Source organism: Talpa occidentalis, unplaced genomic scaffold (genome assembly GCF_014898055.3).
Source record: "Talpa occidentalis isolate TD23 unplaced genomic scaffold, MPIMG_talOcc4v2.1 talOcc4.16, whole genome shotgun sequence".
In the NCBI taxonomy this organism is placed as follows: domain Eukaryota; kingdom Metazoa; phylum Chordata; class Mammalia; order Eulipotyphla; family Talpidae; genus Talpa; species Talpa occidentalis.
In genome coordinates this window covers 50993031-51007746 of record NW_023601653.1, presented here as the reverse complement: position 1 = coordinate 51007746, position 14716 = coordinate 50993031, and the positions used below count along the sequence as shown (strand labels likewise).

The following is a 14716-nucleotide window of genomic DNA, read 5'->3' as shown; positions in this document are numbered from 1 at the left end:
GTGTTTGCATTTCCATTTTATTAATAAAATGAGATTTCATGAAGCCAAGTGACTTGCCCAATATTACATAACTAGTAAATGGAAGAGCTAGGATTTAATTCTATATATTCTCTGATACTAACTCACTAAACTTACAACCTCATCATCTCAAATAACACATTACTTGCAGAGATTACACCTTTTAAAACCAGGACTCTATAAAGCAGTACAATCAGACTTTAATAAAGGTTAAAAGCATTTTAATATGTCTCCATACATAATCGCAACACGCAGTGAGGATTTCTCTTACAACAAGAGCTTTCCTCCACAAGCTGTACAGAGTCTAAGGGGGGAGCCCAAGGTTTCTGCAGGTGCCACAGGTGAGGGATAAACAAACACATGTGGGAGAAGAAGATTCTCCCCCAGGAAGGGCAAGGCTAGAAAATGAAGGGAAAGGAAGTAGATGTGAAGTAAAATGAGAGCAGGATGCTGGGTGAGCCAGCCAGCCAGCCAGAGATAGGGCGAAAGAGCACCAACTCTGGAGCTAGACTTCATGGGTTCGAATCCTGGCTCTACCTCTAACTTGCTGTATAAACCTGGGTAAGGAGCTTAAACAGTCTATGTCAGACTCTTTGGCAAGATGAGGTAATATGTAATTTACCTTCTAGGTTGTTGTGAGGAGTAACCAAATTAATGCATATAAAACATTAAAAACAGTGTCCTATCTAGTAGGTATTATTGTCATTACATCATTATTAGTGTTCAGTTTGAAACTAATAGAAATTTACCTCTTCTACCATCCCCCTCAACCAAGTTTTTAAATAACTTCTTATTGAAGTAACACTACATTATCACATTATGTAAATTTCCAATGTGCATGATGCTGCATCATCATATATAAGTTGACTTATGCTGCTAGGAGGGTGGGAATTAAAGAAGGAGAGCAGATTCCTGTCTCTGTATTAAAGAAGTAGGGGTGTCAAGAGATCCCATAGCTGAGAAAGCAAGGTGTCAGTGGCTATAAACAGTGTGGGGCTAAAACTGGGGGTGAAGAGAAGTCCTGGGGGAGGATGGGGTTTAGACTGCTACAAGGCAAGGAGTGGACTGCAAACTGACCTCAACTAGAACTCTTAGAACCAGGAGCCCATAGCTGATGTCCAGGTTAGACTCATAAGAAAACTGAAGAAGGGAAGCAGAGTGGTGTAAAGATCCCCACACCCATTTAAAGGTTACATATATAAAAAATAATGTCATACTGCTTCAACAACAAATCATTCCAGCATGGCTACAACGCACTGTGGGTATCAAGGATATGGCATGATCCCCTATTTTAAGGGCATGTACAGTTATTTGGAGAAGCAAAACAAACAAAAAAAGGTAGCACAGGCAAAGTGCTAAGTGAGTATCAAAGAAATAAGCACCCCAGGAGCTCAGATACAGCAGTGGTTGGTGAAGGCGCCAATCAGATAGGGAAGACTTTGTGACAGAGGTAACATTTGATTGGGGCTGTTTATTCATAGACACATCATCCTGAACACTGACTGAACCCCCACATTGGGCCAGCCCGGGTGTCAGATGCACGGGATACAAAGATGAATAAGCTGTGCGCTTGATCTTTGAGAGTTCATAGTGTATTAGGCAGCCTGTGAATACAAAAAGAGACACAAAAAGGTGGGCAAGAATGTTAACGGAGATACCTGCAGGGCCAGGCAGGGGCACTGAGGCACCAGGGCCAACTCTACCCTGGGGACACGGGGCCAGAAAAGACTTCCAAGAGACCTCAATGCGTTGAGTCCTCAATAGGAGAGTGCAACCAGACACGTTACACCACAGAACGGAGTAACTACAAATAGCTTAGCTCAGCTGGTGCACAAGACAGAGGGGGAGGACAGAGATGTGGCATAAGGGGGAACGTGGAAACACCTCAAAGATCTTATGGACTATGAAAGAGAGTCCACCTTTCAAAGCAAGTGACCCACTGTAAGTAAGTGAGTAACATCTTTTGGAAAGATATCAGAGGCAACATAAGAAAAGATGTGTAAAAGGGCAAAACTGGAATGAAGGAATCCTTTTGGAAGATTACTCTTGTGGCTCAGGAAATGATGAGAAGGATCTATAATAGAGCTGGAAAAGCAGAGACTAAAACAGAGTGTGGACGGGAGAGATGTTAACAGTGCAGAATCAGGGCCTCCCTAACGGTGCAAGGGGTTAAGCACCGCACTATGAAGCTGTCCACAACCTTTGCAGCACGAGTTCAATCCCTGGACGGCCAGGGAGAAACCCACATGGTGCAGCAGACCTCTTCTGACTCACCTGCTGCTCCCCTCAGCCGTGTATTTCAGTCAATCTGCCTGTTCTGTTTCCCACTCTGTCTCTGGTGAATCCTCTCACACCCCCTCATCTCTGGCCTGTACCCCAGCACTTGCATGCATAAATAAATAAATCTTAAAAATACAAAACAAAACAACAGTGCAGAATCACAGAGATGGCCCATCAGCTATTTGGGAACACAGTGAGGGTGAGTGAGTAGAGGTCACGGCTGGCCAGACAGGGGAGTAGATGAGTCGACTGCCTGTTACTGGGAGAAAAGCCAAAAGGAGGAGTGGGTGGGTGGGGAACAACAGTGTGTTCAGTGTTTACGTTAAGGTACTTGTGAGACATTTCACTGAAGATTCCTGAAAAGAGCTGGATATAGAGTGTAGACTTCAACAAGAGAGGGGAAAATTGTTACCGAATAAACGTTAGAGGTAAAAATGAATGAGATCGGGCTGGGGGCGTGGGGGGAGAATAATGAAAGGAGACCTTAAAGAGACTTGGGAGGTGTCAGGAGTCAAGAGTGAGGCAGAGGAAGAGGTGCCTCCCCAGAGGCTAAGAAGGGCTGCTAAGAAGTAGGTAGAAGGAAGAGAAGCAAGAGAGGGTGGTGTCCCAAGATCTATGTTAACCTGCTTCAAGAAGAAAGAAAAAGTCACCAGTGAGAACTGCCACAGGCATATCATGTGAAAAAGGACTGAAGGGTATTTGGGATGGGGAAGGATCTAGGGAACAACTTCTCAGCAATTTAAAATTGGAACATGAGCTTCTGATATGAGGACAGAAAGAAGCATAAGTATGTCCAGGGGGTGGGATGAAAGATGATCCACTCTGAAGTCCCTCAGCGGCCCAGACACAGGAATCTGTAAGTGCTGTAATCCCAAAGATTGCTTCTACCTACAGATAATTTGTGCTGAATTTAGAGTTGCTGAGACAATTTCTTTAGAAAGTCCCAATTAAATATCTGGTTGTAGATGACAAGACAAATTCCAAGAAAACCCACTTAATTCCCTCCACCACCCTCTTCTACTTTCCTCAGAGGAGTTTATGCTACAGTTTCAGACCACAAGAATTTTCAAGACTTTGTTTTCCAACTTAGAAGTAAACAATTTCGAGTCCTCTCTTGGCCCCTGTGCCACTGGTTTCCACAAGGTCTTTCTTCCTAAAGCCACCTGCCACTGGATGTGTCATAGAGCAAAACTCCTGTTGTCAGTTAAGGGCTAAATAAAGGAAGCTAGCCTAGTTTTTACTTAGATGCCACTTCCACTCACCATGAATAGGGAAAATAGATTCTGGAAGTTTCAGTTAGGTGGAAGCATGGTTCCCGTTCCTGCCACAGCAATTCTAGAAAGAGCAGCTTGGGGAGAAATGGGTTGGGAGATATTGATGTTCCCTGGGAACATGCCCAGCTCTGGGGTGCATGGTGTCCTTCTGGGTGTGAGTATGGAGGGACTCAGGGGCAACAGGCAGGAGTCTCACTCATTAGAGGTGTCGGGGTCATGAGACTGGAAAGTTTGCAACAACGAGCCAAGGGATTGGTCTGAAAGGGCACAGGGGACCCGCATGCTGAGCTGGGTGGTTCTGGAAAATTCCAGAGACCTGCTCTAATGCCAAGCTCTGAGCAAGGTGCTGGTGGATCTTAACTCACTTAATTATTACATTTAATTCTCACATGAGTCCAAATGCCAATTTTTATCTGCTTGGAATTTCCCTAAACAATTCAGAATATGTGCTATAAGGTTAGAAAGGATGTTTCTAAGGAATGTTCTGCATCACTGAATCATCTGTGAAGCTCTGTAGTTTCTATGGCAAATCAGATACACATGTAAGAAAAATGTGAGCTGGGGTCATTGCTTTTTTCTTTGGGATTGTTATGAGAAGCTAAAATTCCCTTTGGTCTCTACAACAAGGTAGAAATACAGAGAAAAAATGCTCATCAGGCTCGTCGTGATAAACAGGCACCTGAGTTGGGGGCCTCCCTGGTGGCTTAATGGTTAAGTCTCAGCACTACCATCATGAAAGCCCGAGTTTGATTCCCGGCCAGGGAGCTACCCACACAGCACAGCAAACCGCTCTTGTCTTGCCCGCTGCTCCCCTCAGCAGTGTATTTCAATAGATGTGCCTGTTCTGCTCCCCGCTCTGTCTTTGATGAATCCTCTCACCCCTTGAACCTCTGGCCTATACCCCAGTTCTATGCAAAAATAAATAAATAAAATCTTTATAAAAAACAAAAACAGGTACCTGAGTCTGTGTGTTTCCTCCTTCCAGTAAGGCAATACCCAGTAAAATGCCTTCTGAAAAAATTCTGTCATTTTTCGTGTTCACTATGACATCAATGACGAGTTCAGATGCACCCTCCTTATCCAGCAGACACTGAATGTCCGACAGTGATGTCCCCGTCTTGTCTGTATCTTGTCCAGAAAAGCTTCCTGTGATCAGGAACGTGAACAAATCAGACATTAGCAGCACACAAGGTTTCTAAATTATGAGACTTTAAGACTACTTATGAGTAGGGTTTTTCCCCCCATAAAGTTAAATATAATGGAAGTCAGAGAAAAAAAAATAAAGCTTGTAAAAACATTAACTATTTATTGAAGGTAAGACATGGTAGTTAAATATCTTTTCTTCATAAAAAATTATTTTGAAAAATAAAACTAGCCTTATTTTTGTCTTTACAGATTAATAACCTATGATTTATTTAACTATTTTCCAGTGTCAAAAGGCAAGACTAAGTATTAATATTCAAATCTGTTGTTTGGTGAGCCTGAAGCGGCACAAAGGTTTTCAACAGCATTCTTTAAATACACGTTCATATTTGTGCTATTTTAGGTGAAATACAAGAGTAACATCAGCATGAAGATATGTGATAAAAATCCAGGAATGAGGGGATTTTAATCGATCAGTCTTACCTCCTCCTTGGGGACACTTGCTGTAGGTTCCAGAGAGGTGTCCGTTCACACCCACTCCATAATCACCTTTAAAGTATCGATTCAGGAGTATTTTTCTTAATGTGTTGCCCTAATAAAAAGGTTAAGAGAAGCATTAGCTGTTATCTCTTTTTCTAATGAAAGGGAAAACATTAGTACATTAAAATGTCTCTTAAATGCATTTTATGAATGATGTTGAGATGGGGAACAGTTCATTTTATACTGCATATTTTCTAAGGCAAAACTTGCAAATGTTACCCAAGGAAATAATAATTTTTACTTCTCTCTGAAGAACAAAATACAGAATTTTCAAAAGAATGTACTAGAAAAAAACACTATGAATTTAAGATTGTTCAAAAAGCAGAGGGTCAGAATGCTAGTGGTATCCCCAAAATACAGATGAATAACCACCCCCCTAAGTCTTTAACAACAGGAGCTTAGTAAAAAGAGCTTGAAAGGTGCTGGGTATGTGGCACTTGCTCAAACACACGAGCTTGAGAGGACAGTGAGTGAAAGTCTGACTCCAAGAGCAGTATTCAGAACGCATGAGGCAAGAGATAGGGCAATCTTTAATAAAACAAGTAATTAAAAAATTCCCGAGTCTTCAATTTTGTAGAGCTTCCAAGAACATTTTAAAAATAATGCCTTTTGCAATAATCATTCTCATGTATGTACAAAATATTGATAACGCTACATCTGTTTTATTGGTTATAATTATTTTATTTTATTTTTTAAGATTTTATTTTATTTATTTATACAAGCACTGGGTACAGTCAGAAGCGTGGGAGGGTGAGAGAATTCACCAGAGCTAGAGCAGGGAGCAGAACAGGCAGACAGATGAAGCACACTGCTGAGGGGAGCAGCGGGCGGCAGGAGAGGTCTGTGCCCCATGTGGGACCCTCGCCAGTGGCCGGGGATCGAACCAGCACTGCAGAGGCTGCGGGCACCTTTGCAACCCAGCGCTCAACCGCTGCGCCACCAGGGAGGCCCCTATAATTATTTTAATAGACAACAACAATTTTAAAGTATTACTTCAAGAATACTTGAATAAAAAGGGACCCTCGTTTACATGAACCCAGGCCGCTGCTCCTCACAGCAGGCTCTCTACCAGACCGTGACTTATCTTGTGCAATTTCAAGAAAAACAGGGTTGGCTTCTCATATTTTTCAGCATTTTACATGATAGCTTTCAGTGATTAGAATAAGAAGAAAGGCTTCGAGCTGTAGAGATGAGAGTGACGGTGAGAACAGCAGGCTGAACTCTCCCTTAAAGAAATTAAGTTTCTCGTTCATATGATCTGACATTTATTTTTTTCTCCACTTAACAACTTCAGCCTCTAGTTTACGTGTCTAAAAGTTCTCTGACAGCCTCTCTTCCCATAGTGAGATGCACAGTAAAAACCCACTTCACTCCAAAGAAATGTTTTGTTTGGATTTTCCTCCCCTTTTGGGAGGATCATTTTTAAATTAGATAAAATTAATTCTACTCAAGAGGTTTTCTTCCCCACCCTCCAAAGGAAAGACTTCATTTCGTCTGTCATCTCTAGGTATGCACATAGGATTTATAGCGTTAGTAGAGCTGTGCTCATTCATAGAATAAGATGAAATTAGTCATCACCTTTAACACTTCACCCCATGGGAAAAAGTCTCCAATGAAGAAAACTTGAAATAGGAAGTTGGAATAAATGTCTGTGTTCTAAAAATTGAAGTATCGGTAAAAGACACAGTCAGGATAAGCAAGTCCAGACATTGGGTGTCTGCTGTCATCCTTGGGACTTTGGCAGTGGGACAGGTAATGCTTCATCTTGACTGTGCACTAGGGGGCTTTGCTCCTACTATCCTCTGGGGGATAAAGGAGGTGTAGGGGGGTAGGGGTGGCATCGAGGGGGCCCTCCTTGGAGCCACCCATTTCCTCTTAGGTGCTTCCAGAAGGTTGAATATTTGTGTTAATTATGGAAGTGACCTTTGAGGGGAGAGTTATATTTTATTCACTTAGGAGAGTGCTTAGAACACAGTAGCTACTCAACAAATATTTGTAGAGTGAAGACAGGATGAAAGAAGAGCTTCTCAGGTAGAGAATGTGATGTGAGCAGAAACACTTGGAACACTGATCAAGAAATCCTCCCATCATTCAATTTGCTTAAGACACAATGTGTGAAGACCCTGCGGGAAGCTGTAGCTGAAAAGGTAGAATAGTGAGGATTTCACAATTCAGGTCATGTGAACAAGAAAATTAATTTCTTTAAGGAGAAGTTCAGCCTGCTGTTCTCACTATCACTCTCGTCTCTATAGCCCGAAGCCTTGCTCCTCACTCTAATCACTCAAAGTTACAATGTAAAAAGCTGAAAAATATGAAAAGCCAACCCTATTTTTCTTGAAATTGCACAAGATCAGTCACGGTCTGGTAGAGAGCCTGCTGTGAGGAGCAGCAGCCTGGGTTCATGTGAACGAAGTTCCCTTTTTATTCTTTGTACGAAAGACTTTAACCAACTGATTTTAAGAACCCAACAAAGAGGTAAACAATCACTTTTTTTTTTTTAAATGGAGAAATACAAATCTGCTTTTTACCATTTGTTTAAAAAAAAAATGCCCTTTATACAAAAACAACTGTTGAGTGAGACTGAGTCAGGTCAAATTAAAGTGTCACATTTGCCATTATTTCTAAATTCTCTTCAGCCAGATACAACTGCAGGGGCTTATCAGATTCATAATCATGAAAATGAAATTCTGGCTGCACTCAAAGCTTGCATTTCCTAACTGTGGAATATTTGGAGCTCCCATGTCTGTGTTCTTAACTCTGGAGCCAGCAGCCTGGGTTCCAATCCCATCTACACCACATACCAACTGAGCATCGTCAGCCCGTTTCTCCACCACCCTGCGCCTCTGCCCCACAAATGTCTCAGGAATAACCACTGTCTCCACCCTCCCAGGGTTTCTGTGGTGAATAATCTGGTGAAAGTATGTAAGTTCTCAGCACAGCTCCCAGCATATACTAGTCCACATAAGCTGTGCTGTGCTTATCAGTGGATGTGATCCCAGGACTATCAGTGTCATCCGGAGCACTGGTCAGTTCATAATATACTAAGTGCTTGTCCATACTCTCCCACTGGATCTAAGACCTCTCCACCTAAGTGGGGGGAAATCTAACATGCTAAGAAAATGGCAAAAATAATTAATGATAAACTGCCTGAAAATCCTGATTTGTCCACCAGTCCTCAGTCCCTGGAATGATATAATACATGTGAGCCAGTGTGCTCATCCTTCACTATATAAAATGGAACTTACAACTTCCATTGAAATGGAAGAAACTCTACCTTTGTTCAAACTATAGTTTTCAAGAATGGCAGAAGAGTCCATTCTTGGTGCTAAAAAATGAACAAAGAACAGCCACAGATGGAACACTCTTGTGTTTGTCTTGGCCATCCTCACATGAGAATGGAAAACTTCAGATGGAGCTACGTCACAAATTTAGCAGAATGGATTTCTGTTGGCAAATCCCAAGTTCTGACTTGAAGGATCAGGGGCAAGTGGGTGGAGGGTCTCGGCTTGTCTTGGGGCATTCTTGGTGGCCTGTTTGGTGTATGATGGATGACTGTCGTGATGGCTTGGATGTGAGTCACCTCCATCTTTCACTCAAATAAAACCATTGCAGAATGCTTGTGAGAAAGTCTGGTGCCAGGATTGTAAATAATTGTCTCAGAGCTCTAACTTCCATGGCAGGAATGTGCGGGAGGACTGAAAGCACATTAAGGCATCTTGGAAAGGATTGCACAACATCTGAGAAGTTGCACTTCTGTGCTCATTCTTCACATCCAAAATGAATTCTTGTGGAGGTTCCCATGGAAGGTGTCTTTGCTGGGTTGGGCCAAGCAGCAAGCAGCATCCTTGCCAGTCTTCTCAATGTCAGAGTCAATTCCAGGCCACAAGACACAGCTTGGAGCCAATGTCTTCATGTGAACGCATCCCAGATGTGCCTAATGTAGTGTAGCCAGCAGAACTAACAACCACCTTCTGAAATTACAACAAAACATCTCCATAAAAAGACATCTTCTGTGGTCAGAGAAGGCAGGCTGACAGACTGGGAGTATCTGGGAGGACTAGCTCTTTCCCTTACCACTTCCTGCAGCACCAACTGCAATGCATCAAACATTAAGAAGCTTCGATATGATTGCATTTCATGGATAGAAAGAAACAACAGCAATTTATTCACCTCAAAAAGGCCTAAAGATTTTCTCTGATTTTCAAGAAAGCACAACATGCTGCCTTCTGGCAGTTAACAGCATCGGGAGTGTGGAGGTCCCGCCTCCACATTTGTTCCCTTTTCCTTGGAAAAATGATACAGTGATGTAATACATTTTTCCACTGTGGACAATATAATCAAGACATCATCAAAATATGACACCACAACCAGAAACCTAGAAGATGAAGTCCTGGGCTGGAAATTCAAAATTAACAGAAATCGCCCATTAAAGATGCTTGATGTAGGCTTCTTCAAAGACTAATGACTAGCTATTAATCAGTCTGGACAAGATCTTCAAGGAGAACGGTTGTGTAGTTCCCCCACAGTCTCGCTGTAACATTTAACTTGATATTAGACTAACTGCTATTTCGCTAACCTTTGGTTCCCTGACAGCATGACTGTGAGATAGTCTTCCTTTGAATTCCAAGGTACATTTCAAGTTTCAAATAAATTATTGCAACAGCTGTAACCTAATGGAATTACATGAGGTCCATTGCTATAATTAACTACATCTGCAAGGAAGTCCTCTGGAGGAACATGGCCAATCACCTTTAATCTAGTTATGTGATGGTTTGACTTTCTTGGTCACTGGCTTCAAGGAGTATAAGTAAATCCTTCCTCCTGATGGTTTCTACCCACTGTCTTGTAATGAAAACCACAAATTTTAACTGTGGTTACTATATACATTCACAAGACGCTCTTCATCAACACAGTGACACAATCATTATAATCTTGAAAAACAAATTTCTCAATAATTTTATTAAAGGGGCTTTAAAAAATCCTGGAAAAACCACTCATTGACACACCACAACGACAACCTCTGTCTTCCTTTCCTTCTACTTCATCATTGTGAAGACATTTATTGCACCCCCTCCATGTGTCAGGAGCTAGAAAAAGGGTGCAAAAAAGCAATCCTGCAGCATATGGTAGAAGAAAACTCAGATATGTAGTTGAGACATATGGCACTGTTTTTTTTTTTTAATATAAATAAGCCTCACTAGTCCATGTGACTTCATTTGTGAAATTTAAACACTTAAACAGTCAATGATGATGATGTTTAAACATTTGGCAATGATAACGGAGAAAGAGTAACTTCATTTATCATTCCAAGTTTATCAAATATCCTTGCCTCTAGACAAGCTCAGTTACTGAGGAGCCTCTACACGAGACAAGTCTGTGCCCCTAGCTCCTGAGGACTGAAGAATGCTATTTATTTTCTTTTAGTATAGCAAATGCCTCTCAGTATCTGACTTCCAGGAAGCAAATTAATAGGAATAAAACACAACAGAATTGCATACCTCAGCCATTTTAATATGGCATCTGCTTAAATGCAAAGGTTAAGGAATTGTGCCATCCCCTCCCTAGTGGTACTGAGAATGGATTCTTCAGCTTGTAATTGTTCGATTTTCTGAGGAAGCCCTTGCCATCTCATGTCCAGAATGCAGAGTTGAAAGAAGAGTAAATAAGCAAGAGATGAACAGTCAAGCTTCAGGTACCACTACCCAACTATGGTAAAACTCTCAGCCTCACATACCATAAATTACCACCTCACAAAGTCACAGTTCAATGATACACACCCACTAAAGTGAAGCCTAGAACCACATGGGACATAAAATACAAACCCCTGAGAGCACTGTTCATCACTGAAAAGAGCCCAGAGTGAGCATGCTGCCATGTCAGTGTGTGTGTGCTCACACCGAAGCTGGGGAAATGGAAATTCAACTGGTTATTTCAACATTTCTGCCCAGGCTTTGGATGGCATGAGGTATGATGGAGGTGGCATAGATGGCTCAATAATAGACTCAGTTTGTGAGACGTCCCAGAGAACAAAGAAGATAAAGCCAGATGGGAACAAATGAGAAAAGTGATAATGATCTGAGTAATAATGTCAAGTACAACTGGGAAGTCTTACAGTTGAACAATGGAAACATCCTATTTAGCTTGCTTGTGCCCATTCAGAGGCACAAGCACAGTGATTGCTGTCAAAGTTCACAATTTTTTAGCACTGACACCAAGGTACAACTGCAAGGAAGCAAGGAACAATGCAGACAGAGGTAACTAGTTCTCGCCAGCCCTGGCTCCACCTCCGTGCTTCTGCTGGTCTCTTATGTTCTCAGTGAGATCCAGAGCACCAACCTGTGACCTGCTGATCTCCAGTCAAGACAGAGGTGAGCACAGGGGATGGAGAGGAGCACTCCACTGCAAAGAGCTGAGCAATGGGGGGGATAGGGGGAGAGAGAGAGACAGAGAGAAAATGTTCACCACTTTTCCAAACACACTAGAAAAAGTTTTTAAAAAGAAATAACACTGTTACTTGCATTATTTATCAATCAATGCAAATATTTTGACAAAAAAGTACAAAGCCAATTTTTGATAAATTTGGAATATATTTTGAAGTTCTACAGGCAGAAGGCATAAAAATTTATTTATGGTGCTGACAGAATGAAGAGGAACTGTGCAGAGCACAACTTCAAGGGAAGTTTTTGAGAATTTAATGAGATAGTATGTGCACACAGTTCAACACCTAAGAAACGCCGCCCCTCCGCAAAAGCTCCCAGCCTTCTGAGCTGTGTTTACTGGAAAAACAATGTTTTGGAATCCAAAGTCATTGGTTTGGGTGGGCCTGGAACCTGCATCTAGCTCTTTGTCCTCAAGAATTTTACTTAAGTGCCCTGAGACTCAATTTCTCCATCTGTAAATAATAATCACAAGCGTATAGAACACTATTCTAAGGATTAGACATTACATATATGAAAAGTTCATGTTTTTAACTCATAAGTGCTAAATAAACTGTTATTATAATACTTTGATGTTTAAAGAAAAAAAAGATTCAGGATGAAAAGGACCTGCAAAGCTGATAGCGTGTGTTACACTGCCTAGGGACACAGGGCAGCCACAGCTCCAAATGCCGGCATAAACACCCAGCTCCAACCTTCTATATATTTTTAAGATAAGGTAAATTAAAAACCAGCATTTATTTTATAGAAGACTACTTAGAAACCAACTTGATCTACATGTTATGGTCTCATTTAAAATAAGAAATAGGGCTTTCCTGGTGGCACAGGTGGTTGAGCGCCTCACTGTGAAGCTATCCACAGCTTCTGCAGCCCGGATTCAATCACAGCTGGCCAGGGAGATCTCCACATAGCACAGCAGACCTCTCCTGTCTCATCTGCTGCTCCCCTCGCAATGTATTTCGTCAGTCTGCCTGTTCTATTCCCCTCTCTGTCTCTGGTGAATCCTCTCACCCTCTTGCGCATCTGGCCTGTACCCCTGTTCTTGCATAAATAAATAAATCTTTTTTAAAAAATGAAATAAATGTGCATAGTTGTAGCTATCTTTAGCAAGTACTTTTCTTAAAGTGCCATTAGTAAGAAGACCCATATTTCATATTCTACCAGAAAAGAACAAATTTCCTTCCTGATATCTATCTTTAATTTAAGACATGTAAGAAAAATATTGACTGTATCTATAACTTCTCATGCAATGATTGCTCATTAAGAAAGACTGTGCTTTCTAACTGGTTTCCACATATCCACTTGGTGGTCTCTAATTCACTCTTCAATCAGTAGTCAGAGTAGTGTGAAACAACAGAGAACTGGAGTTCTGAATACAGTGTACGAATACAGAATGCTTGCAAATCGCTGAGAAAAAAATCTGGTTTTAGAAAGTGGACAAAGTAATTGAACTGGCATTTCATAGAAGATATACACATCTGGTCAGTGGACATGAAAATATACACCATCATTAGTTACTAGGAAAATGCAAATTAAACTACAATGAGACACCATTTTATAACTACAAGAATGGTAAATATTACTAAGTCTTATAAAACCAATTGCTGAAGAGGATGTGGATCGACTATGGGAAGGAAAATTGGTACAACCATTTTGAAAAACATGTCTGTACTCACACTTTCATTCCCGGGGAAACAGATGCTCTAGGAGACTCATAACATCACATCCTACACAGTAATATCAGCATTGAGGTGCAAAAAAATAGGGAAAACAAAATATTAAAACTAAAGCCAATCCACCAGCAGTAAAGTGGATCAATAAATAATGGCATATTTGCAGAGTGGAACAGTATACAGAGGTAAAAATGGATAAGTTAGAGCTCCACAATTCGCAACTTTGATGAATCTCAGCAACATGTTGAGAGAAAGGGGGAAAAAAAAAGCCAGTCTTAGAAGACACACAATATAATATTAAAAATGCAAACTACCAGTTGCCTCTGGAAAGGGCCAGAGCACACAGGGAGATACAAGTTATTGGTAATGTTCTCATTCTTCATTTGGCTGGGGGGATTCATGGGTTTTATATAAATTCAGTATCCCCGTAAAAGAAAATACTCAAGAAACAATAACAAGGATGGCTGCTTTCTACCTAGGGGGTTCTGTTGCTATCCACCTCTCTCTGAATGCTGATGAAATTTATTGCACAGCTCAGGTGAGGATTCATGATCCAACACCTACAAATCTTGAACCATTGTCATCACTGTTTTCTGCACCAATCCACATCTCCCTCTTGTCGTACATGCTTTCAGCCTCTCATCACCCTCCCTTCTGTTTCAAGCCGTCAGCAGAGGATGGTCTCTTTTGCCAGTCATGTTTTCAGACTGCCCTCCCACCTACCTCTGCACTCTCAGTTTTGCATCACAGTGGATAGCCTGAACAAGTTCTCCTTGAACTTCACCATATGCTTTATACTTATATCTATTTATATCAATCTTTGAGTGATTCTGACTCCCTCCACTAGATTATAAGCACCATGAGGATAGAATTAGACTTTTCCTTTCTTTTCTGCTTGACCATCAACTCCAACTCCTAACATACGAAGTACTGGAATGATTTTGAAAGACTGCAAAAACCAATGATTCTGAGTGAGAGATCAACACATTAACCAACAAAATTTGGTCTGGAGTGCAATGTTTAAGGACTGTGTGAGATGTATACCACATCTTAGAACCCTCATCAAGATATAATCAATGTTACTTGCATGTTAAATAGTTTTAGTATGTAAATTTGTTGACTATGGTTCTATGACTGAAGAAAGAAGCATTGTTAGAATCCAATCAGCAAAATGTTACAATATTTAAAAGCAGATGGACAATTCCAGTATTCAGTCTCAAAGACTAGAAGTAAAATATTAATGATTGTAGATACGACCTATGCAGGAGAACACACCAATGTGCCAGAAGTCCACTCCGAGGTCTTCCCTTGTTACCATGTCTACTGAAATAGGATTCTTGTATTTTATTGA

The 14716-nt window shown here is 41.1% G+C and overlaps 1 protein-coding gene across 2 annotated transcripts in view; it reads right to left on the bottom strand.

Moving 5' to 3' along the window:
• The window catches only part of ITPR2 (inositol 1,4,5-trisphosphate receptor type 2), a 450075-nt gene that overhangs the window by 149001 nt on the left and 286358 nt on the right, over positions 1-14716 (bottom strand). For both annotated transcript variants that reach the window (XM_037514200.2, XM_054696343.1), the window contains exons 38-39: positions 5199-5307; positions 4531-4718 (exon numbers count right to left, since the gene is read on the bottom strand). In XM_037514200.2, the coding sequence (XP_037370097.1) occupies positions 4531-4718; positions 5199-5307 (297 nt within the window). The remainder of the gene's footprint in view (positions 1-4530; positions 4719-5198; positions 5308-14716) is intronic.